Genomic DNA, 21,991 nt, shown 5'->3' on the forward strand with positions numbered 1-21,991 from the left:
GCCTGGCTCTGCAGAAGCCAGCTGGGCTGTTTTGAATGTGGCAATCAGAACTGCTGAAGGACCCAGCTGGGCTGTTTTGAATGTGGAAATGAGTTTGAAGCACTGTGACAGTTGTGGCTCCTACTTACACTTTAGTGCTTCCCCAGCTCAGTCATGCAAGTTGCTTGCAAGTTCTGTGAGTACCCATCCCTTACCGAACATAAAGCAACAGCAGCATGATAATAGCCTGTAATCAGGATGCTAGAAGTTTGCAGTGCACTGCAACACAGTGTGATTGCCATAGGCAGATATTTGGAGCAGTGATATCCCCAGGAGATCATTCTTATAGCTGGGTAGTCACAAAGCAGCTAACAGGAGGGTACATTATTAAACATTCCCTTACTCCCTTGGTTTTTTGCTGGTTACTTTTCCAATTCTGTATCTCCCTTCCGTCCCCTCTTCCCCCCCGCCCCCACGTGTAAGAGTTGCGGTCATTGGCACAGTTGCTGAATGCCACAGCCACGCAAGCTATGCTGCTTTATGGCTTACACCTGCTGTTTAACTCCCCAACAACACTATTTACATCACTACTGAATGTATCCCCTTGGCATTCGAGGAATTGTGCAAGGCAATAGCCTTAGTTAAAGAAAACAACTTCTTAAGGGCATCTGGTCCAGCTTGGATCTTCTCAGTACTTTCTGGCTTTCCTTTGGCCTTGCCTATATCTCCATTCCACTTCCCCCTTTCTCTTCCTTGCTCCTTTCTCTCTGCCCAAACCTCCTACACTACCATTCCCTGTATCCTTCCATGTCATTGCCTGCCCCCGGACCTTTCTCCTCTCTCTGGTGCTCCAAGTGGCTAACCCTTCCTTCCTTCAAATCCCTTCTTTAAACACACCAACTCCAGGAAGCCCTCAGGTGATCACACACCTTCTGTAAGTGAGAAATGATGGCATGCACATACCAAGTAAAAATTAAAAGGCGATGAGCCCGAGATTTTCCTTTTGAGTAATTTCCTGCCTTACAGTAACTCCCTAATAAATATCCATAAACTTACTGAGCACAGTTCTGCTCCAGTGTCAGTGGAGGCCTCACCTCCAGTAAGCAGCTGATTTTTTTTTTTTTGTGTCAGTACCTCAAAGTGGTCACTTAGGTTGGTTCTCCATTGTCAGGTAGAAACATCCTCTGGGTCATCTAGAGCATTTTGTGCCTGAATTGTTTTGCCTCTCTATTTAAACTGCAAGCTTCTTGAGGCTAAGACTATAACTTCCTCCGTGTCTTGGACTGTAGTGGAGCTTAACAAATAGTAGTAGTAGTAGTAATTAGTGCTGTCTGTGGGTGGGTTCAATAGCTGACTCTGGGTGAGTCAGGCTCATGGGGCCTCAGAACTCTGGGTAACCTGCTCCATTATTCTTTTGTCTTTACAGTTCCACCAAAGATCTCCAGTATCTCCTCGGATGTCACTGTGAATGAGGGCAGCAATGTGACCCTGGTGTGCATGGCAAATGGACGCCCCGAGCCTGTCATCACCTGGAGACACCTCACCCCGACAGGTAAGTCATGCAGCATAGCTCTTCTGCATACACTGTGCTGGTGACCAGAGGTGGTTTCAACAGTGAGTCTGGCAGCTACAAAGAGGGGTAAGTCCATGTGATGAGCAATGCCAGGAAACCCTTTAAATACATGGAAGGTACTTCAGTGCCATAACAAGGGAGAGGCGAGTGAGGCACTTGCCTCGGGTGTGCAAAGTGGAGGGGCGCAGCTCTACCGTGATCGGGGGCACTTTGGCGGCAGCTCTACCACTGCCGCTTCTTCTGTGGCAATTCAGTGGTGGGTCCCTGAGTCCCTCTTGGAGGGAAGGACTCGGGTACCCACTCAGGTACCCACCACTGAATTGTCGCCGAAGAATGAATGAAGCCGTGGCAATTCAGCGGCAGGTTCTTCCCTCCGACAGGGACTCAGGGACAGGGGCAGCTCCAGGCAGCAAGCACGTGCCTGGAATGGCAAGCCACGGGGGGCAGCCTGCCGGTCACTGTGAGGGCAACAGTCAGGAAGCCTTGGGCAGCGTTTCTGATGGAGGACCACTGGTCCCGCGGTTTCGGCGCTAATTTGGCAGTGGGTATGCTGTAGGCACGGGACCAGCGGACCTCCCACAGAGCCGCTGCCGAATCTTCGTCAACAGGGCAGACCTCAGAAACGCCGCCGAAGGCTGCCTGACTCTCTTGCTTGGGGCGGTAAAAAACAGAGCCGCCCCTGCTCAGGGACCCGCCGCTGAATTGCCGCCAAAGAGCCTGGAGCTGGCCCTTGCCTTGGGCGCAAAAATTCCCATTAGGCTGTACAGGACATAATAATCAGTTTGTCTCAGGGAACCTTTTAAATGGTGTCCATCAGGAGCTGTATATGCTTGACCTTCTGCTTGCATCTTAGCTGTTGTCTTCATCTAGCTGCTGTAATTTCTGGTGCCAGCAAGGCACACTGCAGGGTCAAAGGGACCACATCCACTAATTGCAGAGAGAGAGGCGGAAAATCTTACCCATTTAATAATAAGTCAAGTAGGATCCTCTGAAAACCGCCACATTGGCTTTCCAATCCTTTTGCATCAAAGAGGAAGCATGTGGTGACATGAGTCATCACATGCTAGTTTCAGCCTTTGTAGACAGCAGCTCTGCACCCCATTAAGGGATGAGATGGCAGAAAAGGAGGACCCAGTAAGGCACAGAGCAAGCAAGAATTCAGCCAGCTGTTCCATTATTAATTATTCCTTTGCTATTGCTGCAATTGGCAGCCTTGGAGAGTAAGGGTTTGCTGCTTTCTCAGATGATTCAAAAGTCCTGATCTGTTTTTCATATGTTCATGGCTGGGTCACCAGGCTGCCTGATGCATATCAGTGTGCAGGCCTCCTGGTGACAGAAATGTTAGTATTAGCACATACAGAAATCTCTAAAAAATCATCCAAATTAGTTTTCCTAGAAATCAAAGTGTCATAATTTTAGGATCTCGTATCTCATGATATGCCAGATCTAGAAATCGGTTTTGGATAATCACTGGAAAGGCAGCTCTCCAGTGAGGTAATGCCCGTTTCTAGCAATGGCATGTCAGTCCTTAATACTGTCCCTGGGTATAACTCACTCAGACCAGTGGATGTTTCATTCTCTCCTTTCACTTTATCCATATTTCTCTGGCAGGTTCTTTTTTTTTTATTACTTTATTTTTTTCTTTCTAAACGGGGACCATTAAGGCCAATAGACTTGGAATATTAAACACAGTTCTAGCGGAGAAGATAATTAGTGGGCCAATCGAAATGAGTGCTGTAGAACATGGCTGGAAGGTGTAACACATGTTTGCAGAGCAAAAGGAATTCATTCCCTAGTTATCATGCCTACGCATGAGAGCTAATGAACAGATAGAAAGGTTTAAAAAATCTCAGGGGACAGAATTACCTTTGTTTTGTACACTAACCGAAAAATATGGCTGGCTTATTTCTCTCGGCTTCCTTTCATTCAGTTTATTCATTGCACACTTTTTGTCTAATCACCTGAGTTGGTTCTGGAAGAATGGAATTATTTCTTACCAGCTGGAAAGTGGAGGAAAGAAAACAAATGATAGGAAAAGATGGACCACTGTTCATGTAGTGGAAGAAAGGGACGCTTCTCATGATGCTTGGATTCCATGGGGATGGACTCTCTAGAACTACCATGCATAGAAAGATAGATGGGTGCATGTGGGAAGAAAAGTTCTTCATAAAAAACATTTTATTCCATTTTATCCCTCCCCCTCCCATCCTTGGTGTGGAGAAAAATCAGACATTTTTCTCACATCAGCTCCAAGTTTCCAAGCCCAGAAGCTGCCTGTAGGAAGCTCACTTTCCTCCCCCATGAGATTGCTGTATTGTGACTTGCTGTTGCCTGTATCATTTGAAGCAGGGGAAAAATAATCCTTTAATAATTCAGATGGCAAATATCAATGCAAATCAGCTTTAATTCTTGGCGGTACTCTAGTAATGAAAACTGAAATGTCATTCCTTGCGATGTCATCAGCTCCCAATTCATTTCATTGCTTTCAGGGTGGCACAGAGATGGATTTTGAATGAGTAGTTTGTGACCCAGGAACCTCTGAACACCACTGGCAGAAAGCATTTGGGGGATGCCTAGGGTTTTACAGGGATCCCCTGGGTCAGGTGTGCACACCGTAGTGCGCCAAAGGGTGGCATGTAAAGTTTCTACTAAGAATCAGTAGCTTTCTGGTCAACGTAATCATGAAACGTATGTAAGGATAATATTTGAGACATTATGCATTTATACTAGAAATTATGTTCCTAAAAGCAGATCACCAAGAGGTGATATGCTTCAAACAGGTTCCTTTTGGGTAGGGAGTAACAAACACTTATCTTCTTGTCTGGCCATTTGGGTAAGGCATATTGCATACTCCACAGTGTATCCCTACTTAAATACTGAGCCACAGGCTACCCAAGAGACTGCAAAATCTACAAGAAAGGAGTATATAGGAAAAAACAAAGAGAAGGAATCCTGTTTGAATAAAGACAGTGGATTGCTGGGATATATCTAGGAGTGCAGAGGTATCCGCTGGCTCTTTCACTGAGGAGGCGAGCTGGCAGTGATTTGTCTCATGAGTGGAAAAGCACAGCCAAGCCTGACTGGAAAATGCTGGAAGGACTTATGGTGAGCATTGCTCTATAAGACATGAAGGTATCTAGCAAAGTAAGTCTAGGTTATAGAATGCCTGTTTTATGAATATTTTTCATGTAGCTATTTGTTAATAATACTACCACTTGCTATCACTCGAATCTCTGTACTTTGTTAAATAAACATACTTGTTTTCACTATAAACATATTTAAGTGCTGAGAGACAAAGTGAATGAAGTAATTTCTTTTATTTGAACCAACTTCTGTTGATGAGAGAGACAAGCTTTTGAGCCAGGTGGAGGTCTGAGAAAGGTCCTCAGAGTGTCACAGCTAAATGCAAGGTGGAACAGATTGTTTAGCATCAGCTGTTAGCACATATTCTAGGTACCATTCAAGGCATCTGATAAAGTGGAGTTTAGCCCATGAAAGCTTATGCCCAAATAAATTTGTTAGTCTCTAAGGTGCCACAAGGACTCCTCGTTGTTTTTGTTGATACTGATTAAGATGGCTACCACTCTGAAACCTGTCACCATTCAAGGTAGAGTGGCCCGTTAACACGTTTACAGTCTTAGGACAAAAAGAGTAGGTTAGTGGGTAAGAGATTGTTGTAATAATCCATATATCCAGTGTCTCTGTTCATTCCATGAATCTTAGTGTCTAGCAGAGTAATGAATTTAGGCTCCCATGCCTGTCTTTTGAAGGTGTTGTGTAGGTTTCGTTTTGAGGATGAGGACTGAGAGGTCAGCTATAGAGTGATCACTTTGAACAGTGTTCACTCACAGGTGATTGGGTGCTTTTTGTCTTTATCCTTTTCCTGTGAGAGTTCTTTTGAGAGCATAGTGATTAGCTAGTTTCAGCTACCTAGTAGTTGTTGGGGCATTTAGTGCATTGGATGAAGTGGACATATAGAAGCCATAGATTCTGAAAGCTATGTTGTGGGAAGTGTCTAAGTGGTGTAAGTTAAATGGAGTAGTGATTTGAGGTGAAACTGGTAAGATGGGTGGTTCTGGTTCTTCATATATGTGGTCTGTATCTGTGAAACAGTTTCCAGATGCTCCAGGAAGAACCTCAGACAGCTTGGGGGTTGGAGTGTCTATCACTCACCTGTAGAGAGACAGCAGGGCCTGCAAGGCCTAGAGGGGAGTGTTTGTGTTGGCTGTGGCTAGTGGAGTTGAGGACAGGCACAAACAAGGTCTTCTCATGCTAACGGCATGTGCTAGTGAGGGGCCTCAGAATCCTGGATACCCGAGAAAGTGTCACATAGGTGGAGAGAAAGTAACCAAAGTTCCCCAGCAGAACCATTTTCCTCTTTATTCTTCAGGCTAGTGGATTGTAAAGCCAAAGCATCCTTGCTATCTAGTTATGGAGAGTCTAATAGTCATTGTCTATCAGTTGGAACTAATGGAGCTATTCCTTTTAGCTCAGATGGCAGAGCTTCCACCTGGGAATTTTTGGGACCTAGGTTCTAATTCTATTACCACCTTCCTCTTTCCTACCATTTTATGGCTATCTCTCTTGCCTGGGGGTGTTAAGCCTGTTCTACAGTATATCACCTGGCATCGTGGCTTGTGAAGTTAACCCATGGTAATGTGATGGGAACTACCTGAATTGGACTTGTCAGGAAATTGTGCTTCATTTACCTAGAGTGGGGATAAGTATCTGACTTGCTATATAGAGAGGATACATTTATCAATTTGTCACTGCAGGAAATCTTTCACTGGAGTTATCTTGGCTCTCTCATCTCCATGAGGGGCAAAGTCCCAGCTGTTCTTCCCTGTGACACAGTTTGGGGAGATTAAGGGCATGGCAACATGCAACATAACCCATACTATATTTTTTAAAAGTACACCTCTTTTTCTCATGAGATGCAAACCCATCTAACACCTGTTATCTTGCCACTCCCCAGGCATGGCCAGTAATGCCAGGGCCTTCCTTATATCATCTGGCACGCTGCCATTCAGGTGTGGTAAGAAGAGGCTATCAGGCCTATATCAGACAGCACACCCAGCCTTGGTTAGTGACTCTAGATTACAGTCTATCCCCTCTGAAGCAGCTCCGCTCAGATCATGCCCTGTGACCTGTGATCCAACCTTCTGTGCATGATCAAGAAAAGAACCCAGTAACGTAGTTACTGGCAGAATGCAAGTGGCACCTTTTTACTGTGTATTTTTCTGTACTTGGATTTGTTCAGGCTAATGAATCACTCCTTCCTCCCCCTCCCTACCCACTCTACTCCACCTCCTGAGCCGTTTAATGCCACCCTGATCCCCAGTCTCAGGGACTTTAAAAACTGAACATGGAAAAAGCTTTCTTATTACTATATAGAGAGATGCAATCTAAATTCCCCATCCGTCTTATTCAAAGGTATATTTGATGCTTGGTTGATTTTAAGAATATTTTCTTGGTGATCCTGAGGACAGTAAAGCATTGTTTGCACTAGAAATATTTACCATTTCAAGAAGTGATTTAACACCTAGAAAGTAGGCTTAAGAATCGCTTCAGTCTGAATTGGTTTAATGTCCGTATGGAGATGGGCTAGCTGAAATGGTTCAACTAGTCCTTCCACTGCTATCCCACAATGCATCAGTTGCCTTCTGAACTCTCCCAGAGTGTGCTGCTGCTTGGTGCTGAGGCTGGAACTCTGGTAGAGGTACCTGTAGGGTACTGCAGCTTCATATGGTTTTAAACAGCACTGGTATGGCAGTGGGGCAAATCCTGCATCGATCCTTAAACCCATTCAGCATGAAAGACTTCTGCCAAACCAGTTCAGTTGCAAACAGCTCAGTTCTGTGGGTATGTCTGCACTACAGAGCTTATGATGACATCGCTATGTCTCCGAGCTATGCCGGCCTACCTGCGTAGGCAGAATGCAGCCAACACCAACAGAAGGGGGTTTCCTGTCAGTGTAGGAATACCACTCATCAAATGCCAATAACTATGTCAACACAAGCCCTCTTCTGTCAGTATAGCCCCATCTACGTGGCGGGGGTTTGTTGGCATAGCTATGTCCATCAGGGTATGTTTTTTTGCACACCCCTTACCAATGTAGCTATGCCTACATAACTTAGTATAGACCAAGCCTAAAATGTAGTCAGAGTGTATGATCTCCTGCCTAGTTCTGTATCAAATCTCCAAGTATCGTCATTCCCTGTCCACCCTTCATGATGGACAGGGAATGACGATACTTGGAGATTTGATACAGAACTAGGCAGGAGATCATACACTCTGACTACATTTTAGGCTTGGTCTATATTTTAAGTTATGTAGGCATAGCTATATTGGTAAGGGGTGTGCAAAAAAACATACCCTGATGGACATAGCTATGCCAACAAACCCCCCCATGTAGATGGGGCTATACTGACAGAAGAGGACTTGTGTTGACGTAGTTACTGGCATTTGAGGAGATGGTATTGCTACACTGACAGGAAACCCCCTTCTGTTGGTGTTGGCTGCATTCTGCCTACGCAGGTAGGCCGGCGTAGTCTTCATGACCACCATGTGGATTGGTGATAAGACTCTGAAAAGAACACCACAACGCCTCTCAGATCTCTATGATCACCAGGCTGTATCTAAAATTAGGCGATATGGCTCAAATCAGGAGCTAGAATACTCTGGTGATGTGTGGTATAAGAACCTGAATAGAACAGAATAGAAGCAAAATTATTACAAAATCCGGTTCCATTTAGTGGTAGAAACAAAGAGGAATGAGAAGGCCTATTAAACATAGTGGACTGATTCTCTCCACACGGGGCATGAGCAAATCTCATTGAATCTTAAAGCAATCACTCATACCCTACAATGTTTTGAGAGGGCAGGAGGTAGCTCTGTCCCAGCACTATATGTAATAGGGAAGGAGCATTATATAATACTTTTTCCTGTAACTTGTAAGTAGACTGTGGAACTCACTGATGCAAGAAATCATTGAAACCCCAAGAACTAATCAGGATTCAGAAAGGAATTGGACACTTCTATGGATAATAAGGCTATCCAGAGTTATAACTGATGATAAAAGTATTGGAAGGGATATTAAGCTTCATGCTTCAGTGCTTCACTGTTGGAGATCGGGATAATTCCTAATGTGGAAGGAACAGTATCCAACATCCCTGCTGTTCCAGATATGTGAAGTGTGTACAGGTCCCTTTTTAACACAACTCCTAATAGCAAGGAACCAGGGAGTTCTGGGAAGGAGCAAGATTAAAGGTGGCTGTGTGACCCATGTAGGACTCTCTCTCAAGCACTTGTCTAGCATTTTCCCCCTGTTGTTGTTTGATGCGTCTCTAGATGTAATGTGCTAGGTGCTGCACATGACACCCAAAGGAGGAACCATGGGCTTCCACAAGAAGATGATAACCAGAAAACCCCCAGCATGGGCATTCAAAAGCCATAAACACTAGGTGATGATGAGTGAAAAGAGGATTTTCTGCTTATCTAAATCCATTAGGATTTAGTCTCTGTGTCTGGTGCATTCTCAAAAACTCAGGAGCAAAATCTTGAGGAGGAAACTTACTGCACATACACCTGGAGTGTTGTTGCTGCACCATCTCTTCCAGTTCTCCACTCCACCTCCCTTCCTTGCCTTTGCATAAACAGGGATTTTAGAACTCAATAATATTGGACTGACCCCTAATTTTTTAGGAGGCTTGGAGGAGTACTGATCATTTTAACTCTCTCTCTTATTTTTCTACTTCCTCCAGCTAGAATTTTTGCCAGGATTATGGTCTCTTCTTCAGAGACCTTTCCCTCCCAACACTGGGCCGTCTGCAGTCACTATTGGTTTGTTTTTAAGATTCTCGTGAAATTTCTTCAGCCTGTCTTCATTTTCCCCAACAGTGTAAAAATGGACACTGGCTCACAGAGAGGCTGGGATACAAGCTGAAGTCTGAAGTGTTCCAAGGCTTCTCAGAAGGCATCAATAGCTGTCAGCCTCTTTATTCTCTTCCCAGTCTCCCAACCTCCGTCCCCTGTTTTACTTCTAAGAATTGTCTCCTTTTCCTGCATTGCCCGGGAGCAGGAAAATATCGTCACCCTTTCTCCTCTGACTGTGTTAACTAAATCCTGAAACCTTGCCCTCTCTACACACACACAAGAGGACTTTGATTTCTTCCATCCATGCCCAGACACACACGTGCTGCTTGCAGATCACCCCTGTTGTAGCCATGCTCCATCCAGTCCGACTGCCTGGGCTGATGTTCCAGTGCGAACACTGCTGATACACAGGGCTGCCCAGAGGGGGGGGGGGGGCAAGTGGGGCAATTTTCCCCAGGCCCTGGGCCCTGCAGGGGCCCCCATGAGAGTTTTTCGGGGCCCCTGGAGCGGGGTCCTTCACTTGCTCAGGGAGCCCCGGAAGACTCTTGCGGGGCCCGGGCCCCTGGAGCTTCTTCCGCTCCAGGTCTTCAGTGGCAATTTGGCGGCGGTGGGGTCCTTCCGCTCCAGGACCCGCCGCCAAAGTGCCAGGTCTTCAGCGGCAGAGACCCCCCGCCGCGGGTCTTCCGGGCACTTTGGCGGCAGGTCCTGGAGTGGAAGGACCCCCCAGCTGCCAAATTACCGCCTTAGCGGGGGCCCCCTGCCGCCGAAGACCCCCAGGCCTCCTGAATTCTCTGGGCAGCCCTGCTGATACATGAAGCATTTATCTTAGCAGCTTTAATTTCTCTCTTCTGCCTCAGTGGCAGAGAGGGAGTGGGGCTTTCTTGGCAGTGCAAGTCTTCTGGCTGTTAGAGTAATACAGGAAACGGGCCACATTCTTCTCTGCCTCAACTGTATTCCAGGGAGTGAGTTACAGCCAGGGGTGAGTTTACCCATCAGCTTCTGGTTAATCATGTTCCCATTCAATAGCTCTGATTTTGCTTGCATTTGCTGGGGAGCTGTGGTGTCTTTACTTAGGTCAGCAGAGAATGGATAGACCACTATGTGAGATCTTAAAAATGAAGCTGCTCTGCTCATATTTGAAAAGGATCTTGGGAGAGTTAATAGGAGTAATGTTTCCCCTAGGTTCTCTGGCCATAATGTCCCTCCGTTAGCACTGTTGTGCAATCTGCTGCCCACCACCCCCAGAGGTGGCTGTGGTCCAGTAGTAATGTGATTATTTTGTAGAGCAGTTTGGGATGAAAAGGGCTATAGAACTGTAGGCTGATCTTGAACATCACTTGAGCTTTTTCTATTCACTAGTTCATGAAGATTCCAGAACACCCAAGCAGAGGCTGAAAGAGAGTGAGAGAGATCATAATCATCAACGACGGAAAGGAAATACCACACAACAGCTTAGTGGGATCCCAGCGACAGCTTAATGCACTGCACCTCACCGCATTCTCCTCATTTTCCACCCTCACACACTCATTGGCATCAGTGATTTGCATTGGGATAACTAAGAGGATAATTGCCTGTCGTCATGCCTCACATTGCCCCACGCTGTTTGGTAAGCTAGAGGGGCCTGTCTGGTTTTCATCTGCCTGCCCCTGTGCAGGCTTCTGCACACCAAATGGGACTCCCGGAAGTTGAGAACTGCTGTATTATAGAGAGTGATCAGTTAATCCACAGGGAGTTGACTGGGGATGATATAACCAATGATAATACACTGGCTAGGTGAATGTAATTTGTCTCCCTCAAGTGACCAACCTCAGCAATTATATCAGCCTGTGATGCACTCACAGTAAAAGGAGCTACTCCTTTAACTCAAGTGGCAGTGACTGCATATTTAAGGCTGAAGATCCTGAGTTCAGTCTTCTCAGTACCTGGATGTTACAATCCCCACTAGTGACAGCATGTTTATGGCCTGGGCTCATTATTCAGGTTTTAAAACGCTCTTGTTCTTGCGACTCCTGAGATGCGAAGAGGTGATGGGTGCATTAAGGAGAGAGAATTCATGACCCTCAGTGTTTAACATTTTTCAGCATGGGCACATTTTTAGAGTTCTCCCTTAAAAAGAAAATGGAAAGGTTGAATTTTTTTTCTATAGCTAATATATATATTCTTTTCCTTGCAGCAAGCAGGCTGTTCCCTCTCTTGTTGCAGCAGGGAGGGGAAAATGAGCCTCAGTAATAAGAAGGAAAAGTTAGGAGTTTCTCCAGGCACTTTCTAAAAGGAAGACACCCCCCTCCCCCGTTTGCCGCTTTGGGTCTGATCACTTCTCTCTTCACTGGAGCAGGAGCTGATTCTTCCCACAGCTTTCTCCTACATGGGGCCCAGTGAAGGCTGATGACAGCTCTGTCCTGGGCTGTGTGATGCGTGCTGCAGCGAACACTTTCTTGAAGCTACAGTATTTGTTTCATACACAGCCCTAAAGCCTCACTGCCTTACATTTCTCATGTGTAAGAAGATGGACACACTCTCGCTTCTCTTTGCCAGTGTCTCCTCCTCCTCCTCCCCCTGCTTTGAACCAACACCAATCATGAAGCTGCTTGGCATATGCCTGCTGGCTCCAGTGATAGCTGGAAAATATGCTGCCAGGAAGCTACGTTTGTCAAACAGATACAGACTTCAGAAATATTTGAGCTGGACTCAGTAGTCTCTAAGGGACATGGAAGAAGGCAAAATGGATTTATGCTCTTGTATTGCAGGAAGGAAAATCAGAATGTTCTCTATCACCCACAAGCTCCCCATCCTATGTGTTCCCCCATCCCCTTCCCGACCGGGCCTCTGTTTAATGTACGGTGTGACGATATCCACGTATCAGGATAACTGTAGTCCGGCATGCTATAACAATGAGGCATAGCATATTCAGTATGTTCATTCACCCAGGAAGTATGATCCATTTGGTAGGGTATCAGAAGATGTAGGTTTTATTTCTGTTTCTGCTATTGACTCACTGTGTGAGCCTTGAGCAAGTCACTGCCTTCCTCTGCCTCAGTTTCCCTGTTTGTAAAATCATAATGATACAGACCAACCGTTGTAAAAGGCTTTGAGGTTTATGGATGACTCAAATTAGTAATACAGAGTGCTCTCTACCTTTACATCACTGTGCAAGCAGGAACTGATTGAAGTAGGAGCTAGTGACGAACACTATGTTGCTCTGTGATCACAGGAGGCTGGTAAATTGGCATGCAGCTGTCACTGGGACGGGGGATGGTGTGTGGGTGGGCGTGTGCTGGGAGAGGAAATGAGGGAAGCAGAACTTGAAAGATGCTCTTCTAAAAGGCAGACAGGCACAGAGTGAAAAGATGAGCTGTAAGGGCTGGAAAACCTGATGCTGCTCAGGATGATGACTTGTAGAGACTTCAGCTGCCAGTCAGCCTCCCACAACAAGGAGCTTTTCTCTAGGCTCCAAACACAGGCCTCGTGGAAATGGGTGCAGCCCTGTGTTTGGACCCCACATACAGTAGGGCTGAATTTGGCACAGAGTTGCTGTCTGTCCCCTCATTTTCCGTGCCCCACCTTTGCAAAGGGTTTGGTTTGCATTTTCAGTCTTATCTCATGGAACAAACTCCCCCTTCCTATCTGGTGAGAGTGAACAGCATGGGGCTTGGAAATTTGTTTCTTTAAATACTGCATCTTTAAAATAGGTGTGTTTGTTTCCTTCTTTCTTTTGTTTTCCCTCTGGCACCTGGAAAATATGAAGGGGAAAACAGCACGATGCTGTTCTCTGTATTATTTCATTCACTGAGTGGAACAGATCACTCCCTCTGAACTCCCAGTCAGTGCCCTCCTCAACTTCACTGTGTCACGGGAGCAAGCTGTGCAGCAGCAGAAACTGTGGGGAGCATGGCTGAGTGCAGATCAGCTGTGAGGAGCAGGGACCACTGACTGGGCTGGCTTTTGTGTTCCACCCTAGGTTGGGGCATGAGATACTAAATTTAGATGGAATACATGGGCCCAAAGAGTCAAAGGTGTTCACATGACCCTGAAGCTGCCCAACATTAAACAGGGTTTGGGGTTTGGTATCCAGAGACCTCAGCCTGCTTAGTGCCATGGCAAACACATCATTAAACATTTCTTAAACCTTTTTATTACAGAAAGGGACAGAGCAGCTAAAGCATTTGAAGAATTAAGCAAGGCTTTCATTGTAACAGTCTCTCTTTTTTCCCTTTCTCTTTAGCTGTAGAGAGCCTTTAGAAGGAAACCTCCTCATGTCTGGCAATCTTCTAGATGGTATTAAAAGTGGTGGTAGCTGTCCTTTTTGGGGGAAAGAACAGAGGCTAGCTGAGATGGGCGGGGGGGAGTTATTGTTCAAGTCTGATCCCGTTCCCTAACAGACAGGACAAACATGCACAGGAAAGGAGAGAAAATGGGACCGATTAGAAAATGCAGCTTCTCTCTGGTGTTGACTCTCACTTGAAACCTCACTGCAGGTAAAATACAGGCATGCCACTCTGAGATCTGGCAAATTTGTACCAGCATTGGGCTCTGTTTGGGGCATTGTTTTTAGCTACCTATTTCTGGTCACAGGCTTGTAGCTATGTTGTAAAATACACAGTCTTGTCCGGCTACGCCAGACTCCTATTAGACAGAAGAAAAAGGAGAGGGGTAGGAAAGAGAAGAAATAAGTTGCTGGGGATGGAAAGGACATTTGCGTTGGGGGGAGACCACATCGTGGATGGTGGTTGGGATTCACATGGAACCAGTGGGGGGGGGGGGCCTTCTGAGTCCATGTTTTGGCCCAGTCTGTCAGGATATCTGTCAGGATCAGAGGAAAAAGGGCCCGTAATGTCATGGTGGATCCCAGTATCCCGGGAAATGGTGAGGGTTGCAGCCATGATGACGAAGCCTGCTCCTTCCCCTTCTTTCAGTTAACAATTGTTACAATGACACTCCACCACTACTAATTTTTCACCCTCCAAATTCTCTCTTTGAGGAACCGAGGTGGGGAGTGAACTAGCCCATCCCTTCATTATTTTGTCCTTCAGTTAGGCCTAATTCCCAACACACCAATTTTGGTTCACTGATTTCTTGTGCCACGCTGTGCTTGTTTACTAGGCATGATCTTACGGCAGTCCTTGAATTATAGCCGTGAGCCTTTTGATTTTTACTAATTTGGTCTGTCTGTGTTTGTGTCTGTGAGTTCCACAGGTTGACTGTTTGCATGTAGGTGTGTTTCCTTTATTGCTTTTAAATTTACAAGTCCTTTGATCTCACTGCATGTCCCCTCCTTCTTGTGTTGTGGGAAATGGGGGGGAAAGAAAGGACTGGTCGGTTGTCTAGGAAAGACAAAGAAGGTTAACAGAGATTGTGTTCTGAGCTGGAGCTTTACAAACTTTGAGGCCTGTTCTCCCTGGTCCCGTGGAGTTAGTAGGGCAGTCCATCCCATACAAGATGTTCAGTGTTGGTGAAATTCCCAATACCACTGCCATTGCTGTTCAGCCTTTGAGTGTATAGATTATGGAGCTGCTAGTTGCAACTCCACAGTTAAGGCTACCTCAAGTTTTTCATTTAAAGCAGGAATTCAGTTTTTGTTTGGCATGAAGAATGCAGTATACCTTCCCCAAATGTACAGCACATTTTGTGTGTGTGTGTGTGTGTGTGTGTGTGTGTGTGTGTGTGTGAGAGTGTGAGAGAGAGAGCTGAGTTTCACAGATCATGGCTCCCTGTCCTGAGAGAAGATAGGGCTACAGCAAGGGCCAGGATCAGAGAAGACTTGGCACTGACAGAAGCATTACTGGTATTTCTATGGGTTCTTCCTAAAACTCAGATTTTAATTGGTATAGGAGGAGAAACTTATGTTTATATAATATATAAAGGAATACCCATTGGAGACTGACACTGATTGACTTCTGCTGACCTGTATATATCCTGGTGCAAGCTGGAAGGTTTCCTCAGTCAGAGACTTTGGGGATCAGTGAATAGAGTTTGTTTAAAAGAAATGAACCTCATCCAGGAGGTTTTGCAACTTGCACAAGAAGAGTCTGTCTGTCAAGTTTAAGTGGCATCAAGTGGCTTAGAACAAGGGCTCTTGGGCATTAAATGGTTCCTACCAAATACCAAGCCCATTACCGTGATTGGCTGTTATAGCCCTCTAAACGGCAAAAGTGATTAAATTGGTCATTATGAAACCCTAAAGATGCATAATTATGAAAAATAAGATTGCCATCTCTCTGGCTGCTTTGTATTTCAAGGAGGAATCAATGCAGTAATGTTTTACAATCAGACACAGGTTTTTATTTGCATGCTTGAGATCCCTATACCCACCAAAACTGGGTGTTCTTCAGTAGAAAGAAGATTTATATATAAGATCTCATCCACATCTGAGCAGTACATCCAGAGCAGACCAAAAAACAACCCTAGTCAATGCACCTTAGTCCTGATTTGCTTCCCCTTGTTATTCCCACTCCTGGATTACCCATGCCACCCAGTCAGTACCCCTTGATTCTAGCCTGCAGTCTCCCCCACCCTGCTATTCTGCGCCTGGACTCACCACCAATGCCCTCCCACCCCCACTAGTCCAGATGTGCAGCTCTCCTATTCATAGATCGATAGCACAGGACACAGAGCAGAGTACAGTGCCAACTGATGCAGAAACATCCTCTGCACAGCTCTGCCAGCTCAAGCTTGCTAAACCTCTGATGTTCCAGGTTTGTGCCTTTCTTGAGCCAGAGACAACAGCACTGGCAATACCTGAGGCCAGTCCTATGCGGCCTTTCAGCAGAAATAGTTGACTTTTTACTTTTTCTTTGGTGCTTCCCCTACCCTGATAAAGTTTTACCGCCACCTTAAAAAGAAAAACAGTAATTCTGAGTTGTGCACTGCTTCTGGGGATTCTTTGGTTTCCTGGACTGCAGAGAGTTTCTTTCCAGCTGTGCTCTAATTGACTTACTGAGACAAACGCCTTGTTTTTCTTACTAGAACTGAGAGATCACAGAGGCATTTACTTCCCCCCACTTATTCCCTGTGTGACTGGAATACCAGTTTCTCCTCTAAGACCCCCCTCCTTGCTTTTTTCCCAATTTCTCCTTTTTTGTTCATTTCATCCTAGTCTCTCTGTCTCCTCTCCCCATCCTGATTTGCCATCTGATTTGTTACACTTATTCTATATATTTCTTTTTTAAAATCAAAAGACTCTTTTACAAATGGTGGGCCATTGGTTACCATTGCTGCATGCCACTCATGGCATTATTCATATTTAACAAGCTACTCTGTGTGTGTGTGTGAGAGAGAGAAGTTCAGATTATCTGTTGTGAACAATAGTGCCTAACTCTGCTAGATAGTATTTGGTTTGCTGCTGCAGTCACATCCTCATTCTCGCTGCTTCTGCTCTCTATCCTCCTGCAATCATCTGCCTTACAAAGAAGTTTTCAACTAGCCACTAGAACACTTTGTTGCTGGAATTTTGGGATGACATGATTTCCAGCTTCGCAGCCATATCTCAATTCAATCCAGTCATCCAAAAATTTACAGAAATAACAGCCCGGTGAACTCACCACTTTTACTGATGAATCAAGTGTTGTGTATGTGTTCATGTGCACGTATGTACATGCTCTTGTCTGTGTGTACACATGTGGTATTTTGTTTTGCTGACCTTCACATTGGAGTCAAAATCAATTGTGTGCACCATTATTAAAAAATGGTAAAGTGAGCCTTGCATTTTGGAGAGAGACTTGTCTATTCCATAGTTATGGTTGACACATGTCTTTCATTATAAACCCAATTTTAACATGTCCCCGAATCTGGCCAATCCAAAAATGGTCTGCTTGAAAAATCATGTATGAATTTGTATCAAATGAGAATCATTCTGGAACATTTCAGTCTCACAAGGTGTTTAAGAAAGTCCAATAATAATGAAGTGATCTCACTTCTTGGACATTTTCCTAACTTTTTTATGGCTTGTCATCATTCACAGACTTTTTTTGGCCTAGAAGCTCCATTTGCATTAATAAGTTGGTTTGCATGAGAGTTAATGTTTTTTGGGATATGGGAATGTAGAATTATTTTGTTACTACTGGCTTCCACAAGCATTGCGAGCAGTGTAGTGTTCCTTACATTGCAGAGTGACTTGTAGGCACTTTAGGAAATGAATATCACCCCACTGTGAGTTCCTTAAGCAATGAATCAGTGCTTCTGACTATATGCTTCCTAAGATATAGGCCTGACCTCTGCTAAGGAATGGTATCGGACATAGTTAAATGTGATATAGGTTTGGCTCTAGTGGAATATGCTTTGACACACATCCTACTCCGATATTTTCATGGTGCATTATACTGAGCCATTAGTATCTAAACAGCGAAGATTCAAGCTGGCTTCCTCATTATATGCCTGATTTCCCCACTCCTACACAGAGACCTAACATTGCCAAAAATGCCTTAAATGTCACATTCCTAGTCTAAGGTCAGAGTACAGTTTGGTTACTGTGGAGTAACGTGGACAAAGGGTTTGGAAGATGTGCTGGGTCAAAAACTGAGCTGGGCTTCACTTCTAGTATATTTTTCTAATGTAACTTTTAGTCTTATACCTCCAAAACAATTTGGTCTACGAACTCCAGCTTTGTTTTAATCGGACACTCTTGCTAGGTACCTTTTTGACTTATTTATTTAGGGACTTGGGAGACCATCATTATTTACTTATTACAATATGCTCCACATAGCTTACAGAGCCCAAAAGGCCGTTGCACACTTTACAAAGCTCTCATGGCTCTTATGTTGTGGCCACAATGTGTGGAGTGTCAGGTGGGGAACCGAATGGATGGGATGAGCATCGGACTGGCAATGTGCACAGCTAGAATAACGGCTTGACGGCTCTTGTGTTGTTACATTAATCCAGCGCTGCTTCTCCCTGCCCTGCTCACCCATGTTGTCTCTCCTGTTGCTGGCTCTTTGTACATGCACACAAAGAATGGTCTGTGCCACAATCTATACACCCTGAAGAGAATGTTGTAAATATTTCCCAAATGTTCAAAAGTGAAGGTTACACCTAAAAAAAAATAAAATCTGGAAATGTACCATAAAGGTCCCCCAGCCAAGCTTAGCTCTGTTTCACCACCCAGGGAACAAGAACACCCTCAAACCAAGAGAGAACCTTGTCTTCAGCCAAGGTACATCTTCATTGCATAAGGGACTGTGCAACTGAGAAATGATCTCACTAGTTGAGTGTATCGCATACCACTTGTCCCTGTCTTTACATCACTCTGGCAAAGCAAACCTACCTTCTTTAAATCCATGCACGGTCACTGGAAAAAACACAGTGTTTTATGGTTGCAGAAAGAAACCCCGTTGAGGGCAATTATTCAGGATAGTTTTCTAAAAGTGTACAGAGCTTTCAGTATAGAAGTGTGGTCAAAATCTTAAGCTTAGCATAGGCACATATCTATGCTATTAGGGCAACAAACGAAAGGGCCAGACTAAAAATCAGGTATCTTATGTCTGGAAGTGAGTGTGATGGTATAGAACTCACACAGGAATGTATAAACAGAGCCAAATCAACATGCCTGCTTGCATTTCCTTTTCCTCTTCCTCTGACCATTTACAAAATATGCTCATTGCTGAAGTCTCCAGAGCTCCTCAGCTCAGATACATCAAATCCATTTTATTCATCATCTTACAGTCCTGATCAAAAGCTTATTAATCAAAGTATGTCCATTTTACGTGCAAGATGCCACAGCAGATTAGCATAGTAAGTCAGTAGGACAGGAGGCAGAATTAAGGTTGTTAGAGTGACATTACAATTTCCTTCAAACACTGAATAGAAAATTGCTTAGTTTAAGTGTAACTTCACTTTAACTTTTACAAGCTTGCTGAAGTTTGTGTTTTTTATAAAACCACATTGTTCCCTTTGGGGTTTTCTCTTGAAAGTAACTAAGGGTATGTCTACACTATGAAATTAGGTCAATTTTACAGAAGTTGAGTTTTTTTAGAATTCACTTTTATACAGTCTATTGTGTATGTCCACTCTAAGCACATTAAGTCGGCGGAGTGTGTCCTCACTACTGCGGCTAGCATCGACTTACAGAGCGGTGCACTGTGGGTAGCTATCCCACAATTTCTGCAGTCTCCATTGCCCATCGGAATTCTGGGTTAAGCTCCTAATGCCTGATGGGGCAAAAACTTTGTCGCGGGTGGTTTGGGGTACATGTCGTCAAGCTCCCTTTCCTCCGTCCTTCCGTGAAAGCAATGGTAGACAATCATTTCACGCCTTTTTTCCGGGGTCCTGTCCGCCGAACCCGCTCAGCCCGCTGCCTGCCTGGATGATCGGAACCCCAGGCAAGCAGCAGGCTGAGCGGGGCTGGCGGACAGAGCCCCAGACCAGCAGCGGTCTGGGGCTCCCTCCATGGGCTCCTGACAGCCAGGGTCCCGCTCATCTGGCAGATCTCGGTGAGGTCGATCAGGGGTGCCTGTACAGACATGGCTATCCTCCTCTTAGAGCACTGAATGAGAGTGACTTCAGGTCATTCTCTTCTTTAAGTTTTTCATCTCATGGAGATTCAGTCCTGCCTGGAATATCATACCAGCTGGAGGCTTCTGCCTCAGGCTGCTCTCCTAGCCGGCAGCACCGCACGGTCACACCTACCCCAGCCTGCCCCTTGCTCCCATGGCTCATAAAGCATGGACAGTGGTAAGGAGCAGTTCAACTTGTGGAATGACAAATCCAGAATGAAGGATTGCACTCTATGGGCCACATTAAGATTATTTCAGAGTCCTAGACAGCATTTAGTCACTATAAAAGGCTTCATGAAAATTTCCCCCCATCCCTAACAAAAATGTTGATTTATCAGAGCAGCTGAAAAGGTAAGGAACGCGGGGACTATAACTTAGAGAGAGTTTCATATTATTTAACTCATAACTGATATAATTCAAAGTAAAATTTCACAGAATTTCTGTTCTAAGACAGAAAAAAAGAACAGTGACCTGTTTCCGCCTGGTTTTGAACCGGGGACGTTTTGTGTGTTAGGTGAACATGATCACCATTATACTATGGGCTTCTCTTTTTTTGCCACAGACTTTGCCGAATGCACAGTAATGTTTTCTCTAGTGTGACAAAGTTCCTCCTCTACCTTGGTGAATCCTGCGCTTATTGGCGGATTTGTTCGCCTCAGAGATTCACCATGTGGGTCAGGAAACAGCCTAGACACCTTTCCCTCTGGTAGAAGCCACAGTCCAGGTCAATTCCTCCTGTGTCTGATCAGGAGTTAGGAGGAACCCAGGCCCACCTTCTACGCCAGATTCCAGCCCAGGGCCCTGTGGACTGCAGCTATCTAGAGTGCCTCCTAGTAAAGCTGTGTGACAGCTATAACTCCCTGGGCTACTTCCCCATGGCCTCCTCCCAACACCTTCTTTATCCTCACCACAGGATCTTTCTCCTGGTGTCTGATAATGCTTGTACTCAGTCTTCCAGCAATATGTCTTCTCACTCTCAGCTCCTAGTGCCTCTTGCTCCCAGCTCCTCACATGCACACTGCAAACTGAAGTGCCTTTTTAACTCAGGTGCCCTGATTAGCCAGCCTGTCCTGATTGATTCTAGCAGTTTCTTCTTAATTGGCTCCAGGTGTCCTAATTAGCCTGCCTGCCTTAGTTGGTTCTAGCAAGTTCCTGATTGTTCTGGAACTGCCCCAGTTAGCATATCCAGGAAAACGGGATCTACTTAATCTGGGACTAATAGATCTGCCTTCTAACACTCTCCTGTAGCCATCTGGCCTGACCCTGTCACACTAGCTACAGAAGCTACCTAATGCAATATATCAGAGGAGTAGCTGTGTTAGTCTGGATCTGTAAAAAGCAACAAAGAGTCCTGTAGCACCTTATAGACTTCAAAAATGTCATGCGTCTGACGAAGTGGGTATTCACCCATGAAAGCTCATGCTCCAATACATTTGTTAGTGTATAAGGTGACACAGGACCCTTTGTTGCTAATGGAATGTCTATATCTATGGCCTTCCTGCTCACAAAGCGGTCATGCCCCTGCCCAAAGCTGACATAGCGCGGAGTGCATGTGACACAGCAACCTGGCTCAGGCTGGATCGCTAGCGAGGCATGATACTTAGGCCGTTAAGCAAACACAGCAATTCTTTTCTGGCCTCTGCCACTGAATGCCTCGATGCATTATGCTATGCCCTATCAGTGCGGGAGGACTGCATGAGCTCAGAAAACATGTCATCGTGAGTGCATTTTTTTTCGCCTTCTAATCTGCACTAACCTCAGGAACGGAGATGATGAGGGGGCGTACAAACATTCTGGGGGGACTGCATCGTCACCTGTGCTGCTGAGTTCACCATGCTGGCCTAACAGGAAATAAAATTCAGAGGTTCCCAGGGCTTTTCCTGTGTACCTGGCTAGTGCATCTGAGTTCAAAGTGCTGTCCAGAGTGGTCACAATGGAGCACTCTGGGATAGTTCCTAGAGACCAATATCGTCGAATTGTGTCCACACTGCCCCAAATTCAACCCGGCGATGTCAATTTCAGCGCTAATCCCCTCATTGGGGAGGAGTACAGAAATCGATTTTAAGAGCTCTTTAAGTCT

At 45.3% G+C, this 21,991-nt stretch overlaps 1 protein-coding gene across 5 annotated transcripts in view; it reads left to right on the top strand.

The window, feature by feature from the left end:
- The window catches only part of LSAMP (limbic system associated membrane protein), a 747,548-nt gene that overhangs the window by 559,100 nt on the left and 166,457 nt on the right, over positions 1 to 21,991 (top strand). For all 5 annotated transcript variants that reach the window (XM_050960825.1, XM_050960834.1, XM_050960843.1 and 2 more), the window contains one exon: positions 1,406 to 1,531. In XM_050960825.1, the coding sequence (XP_050816782.1) occupies positions 1,406 to 1,531 (126 nt within the window). The remainder of the gene's footprint in view (positions 1 to 1,405; positions 1,532 to 21,991) is intronic.

Source organism: Gopherus flavomarginatus, chromosome 1 (assembly GCF_025201925.1).
Source record: "Gopherus flavomarginatus isolate rGopFla2 chromosome 1, rGopFla2.mat.asm, whole genome shotgun sequence".
In the NCBI taxonomy this organism is placed as follows: Eukaryota; Metazoa; Chordata; order Testudines; family Testudinidae; genus Gopherus; species Gopherus flavomarginatus.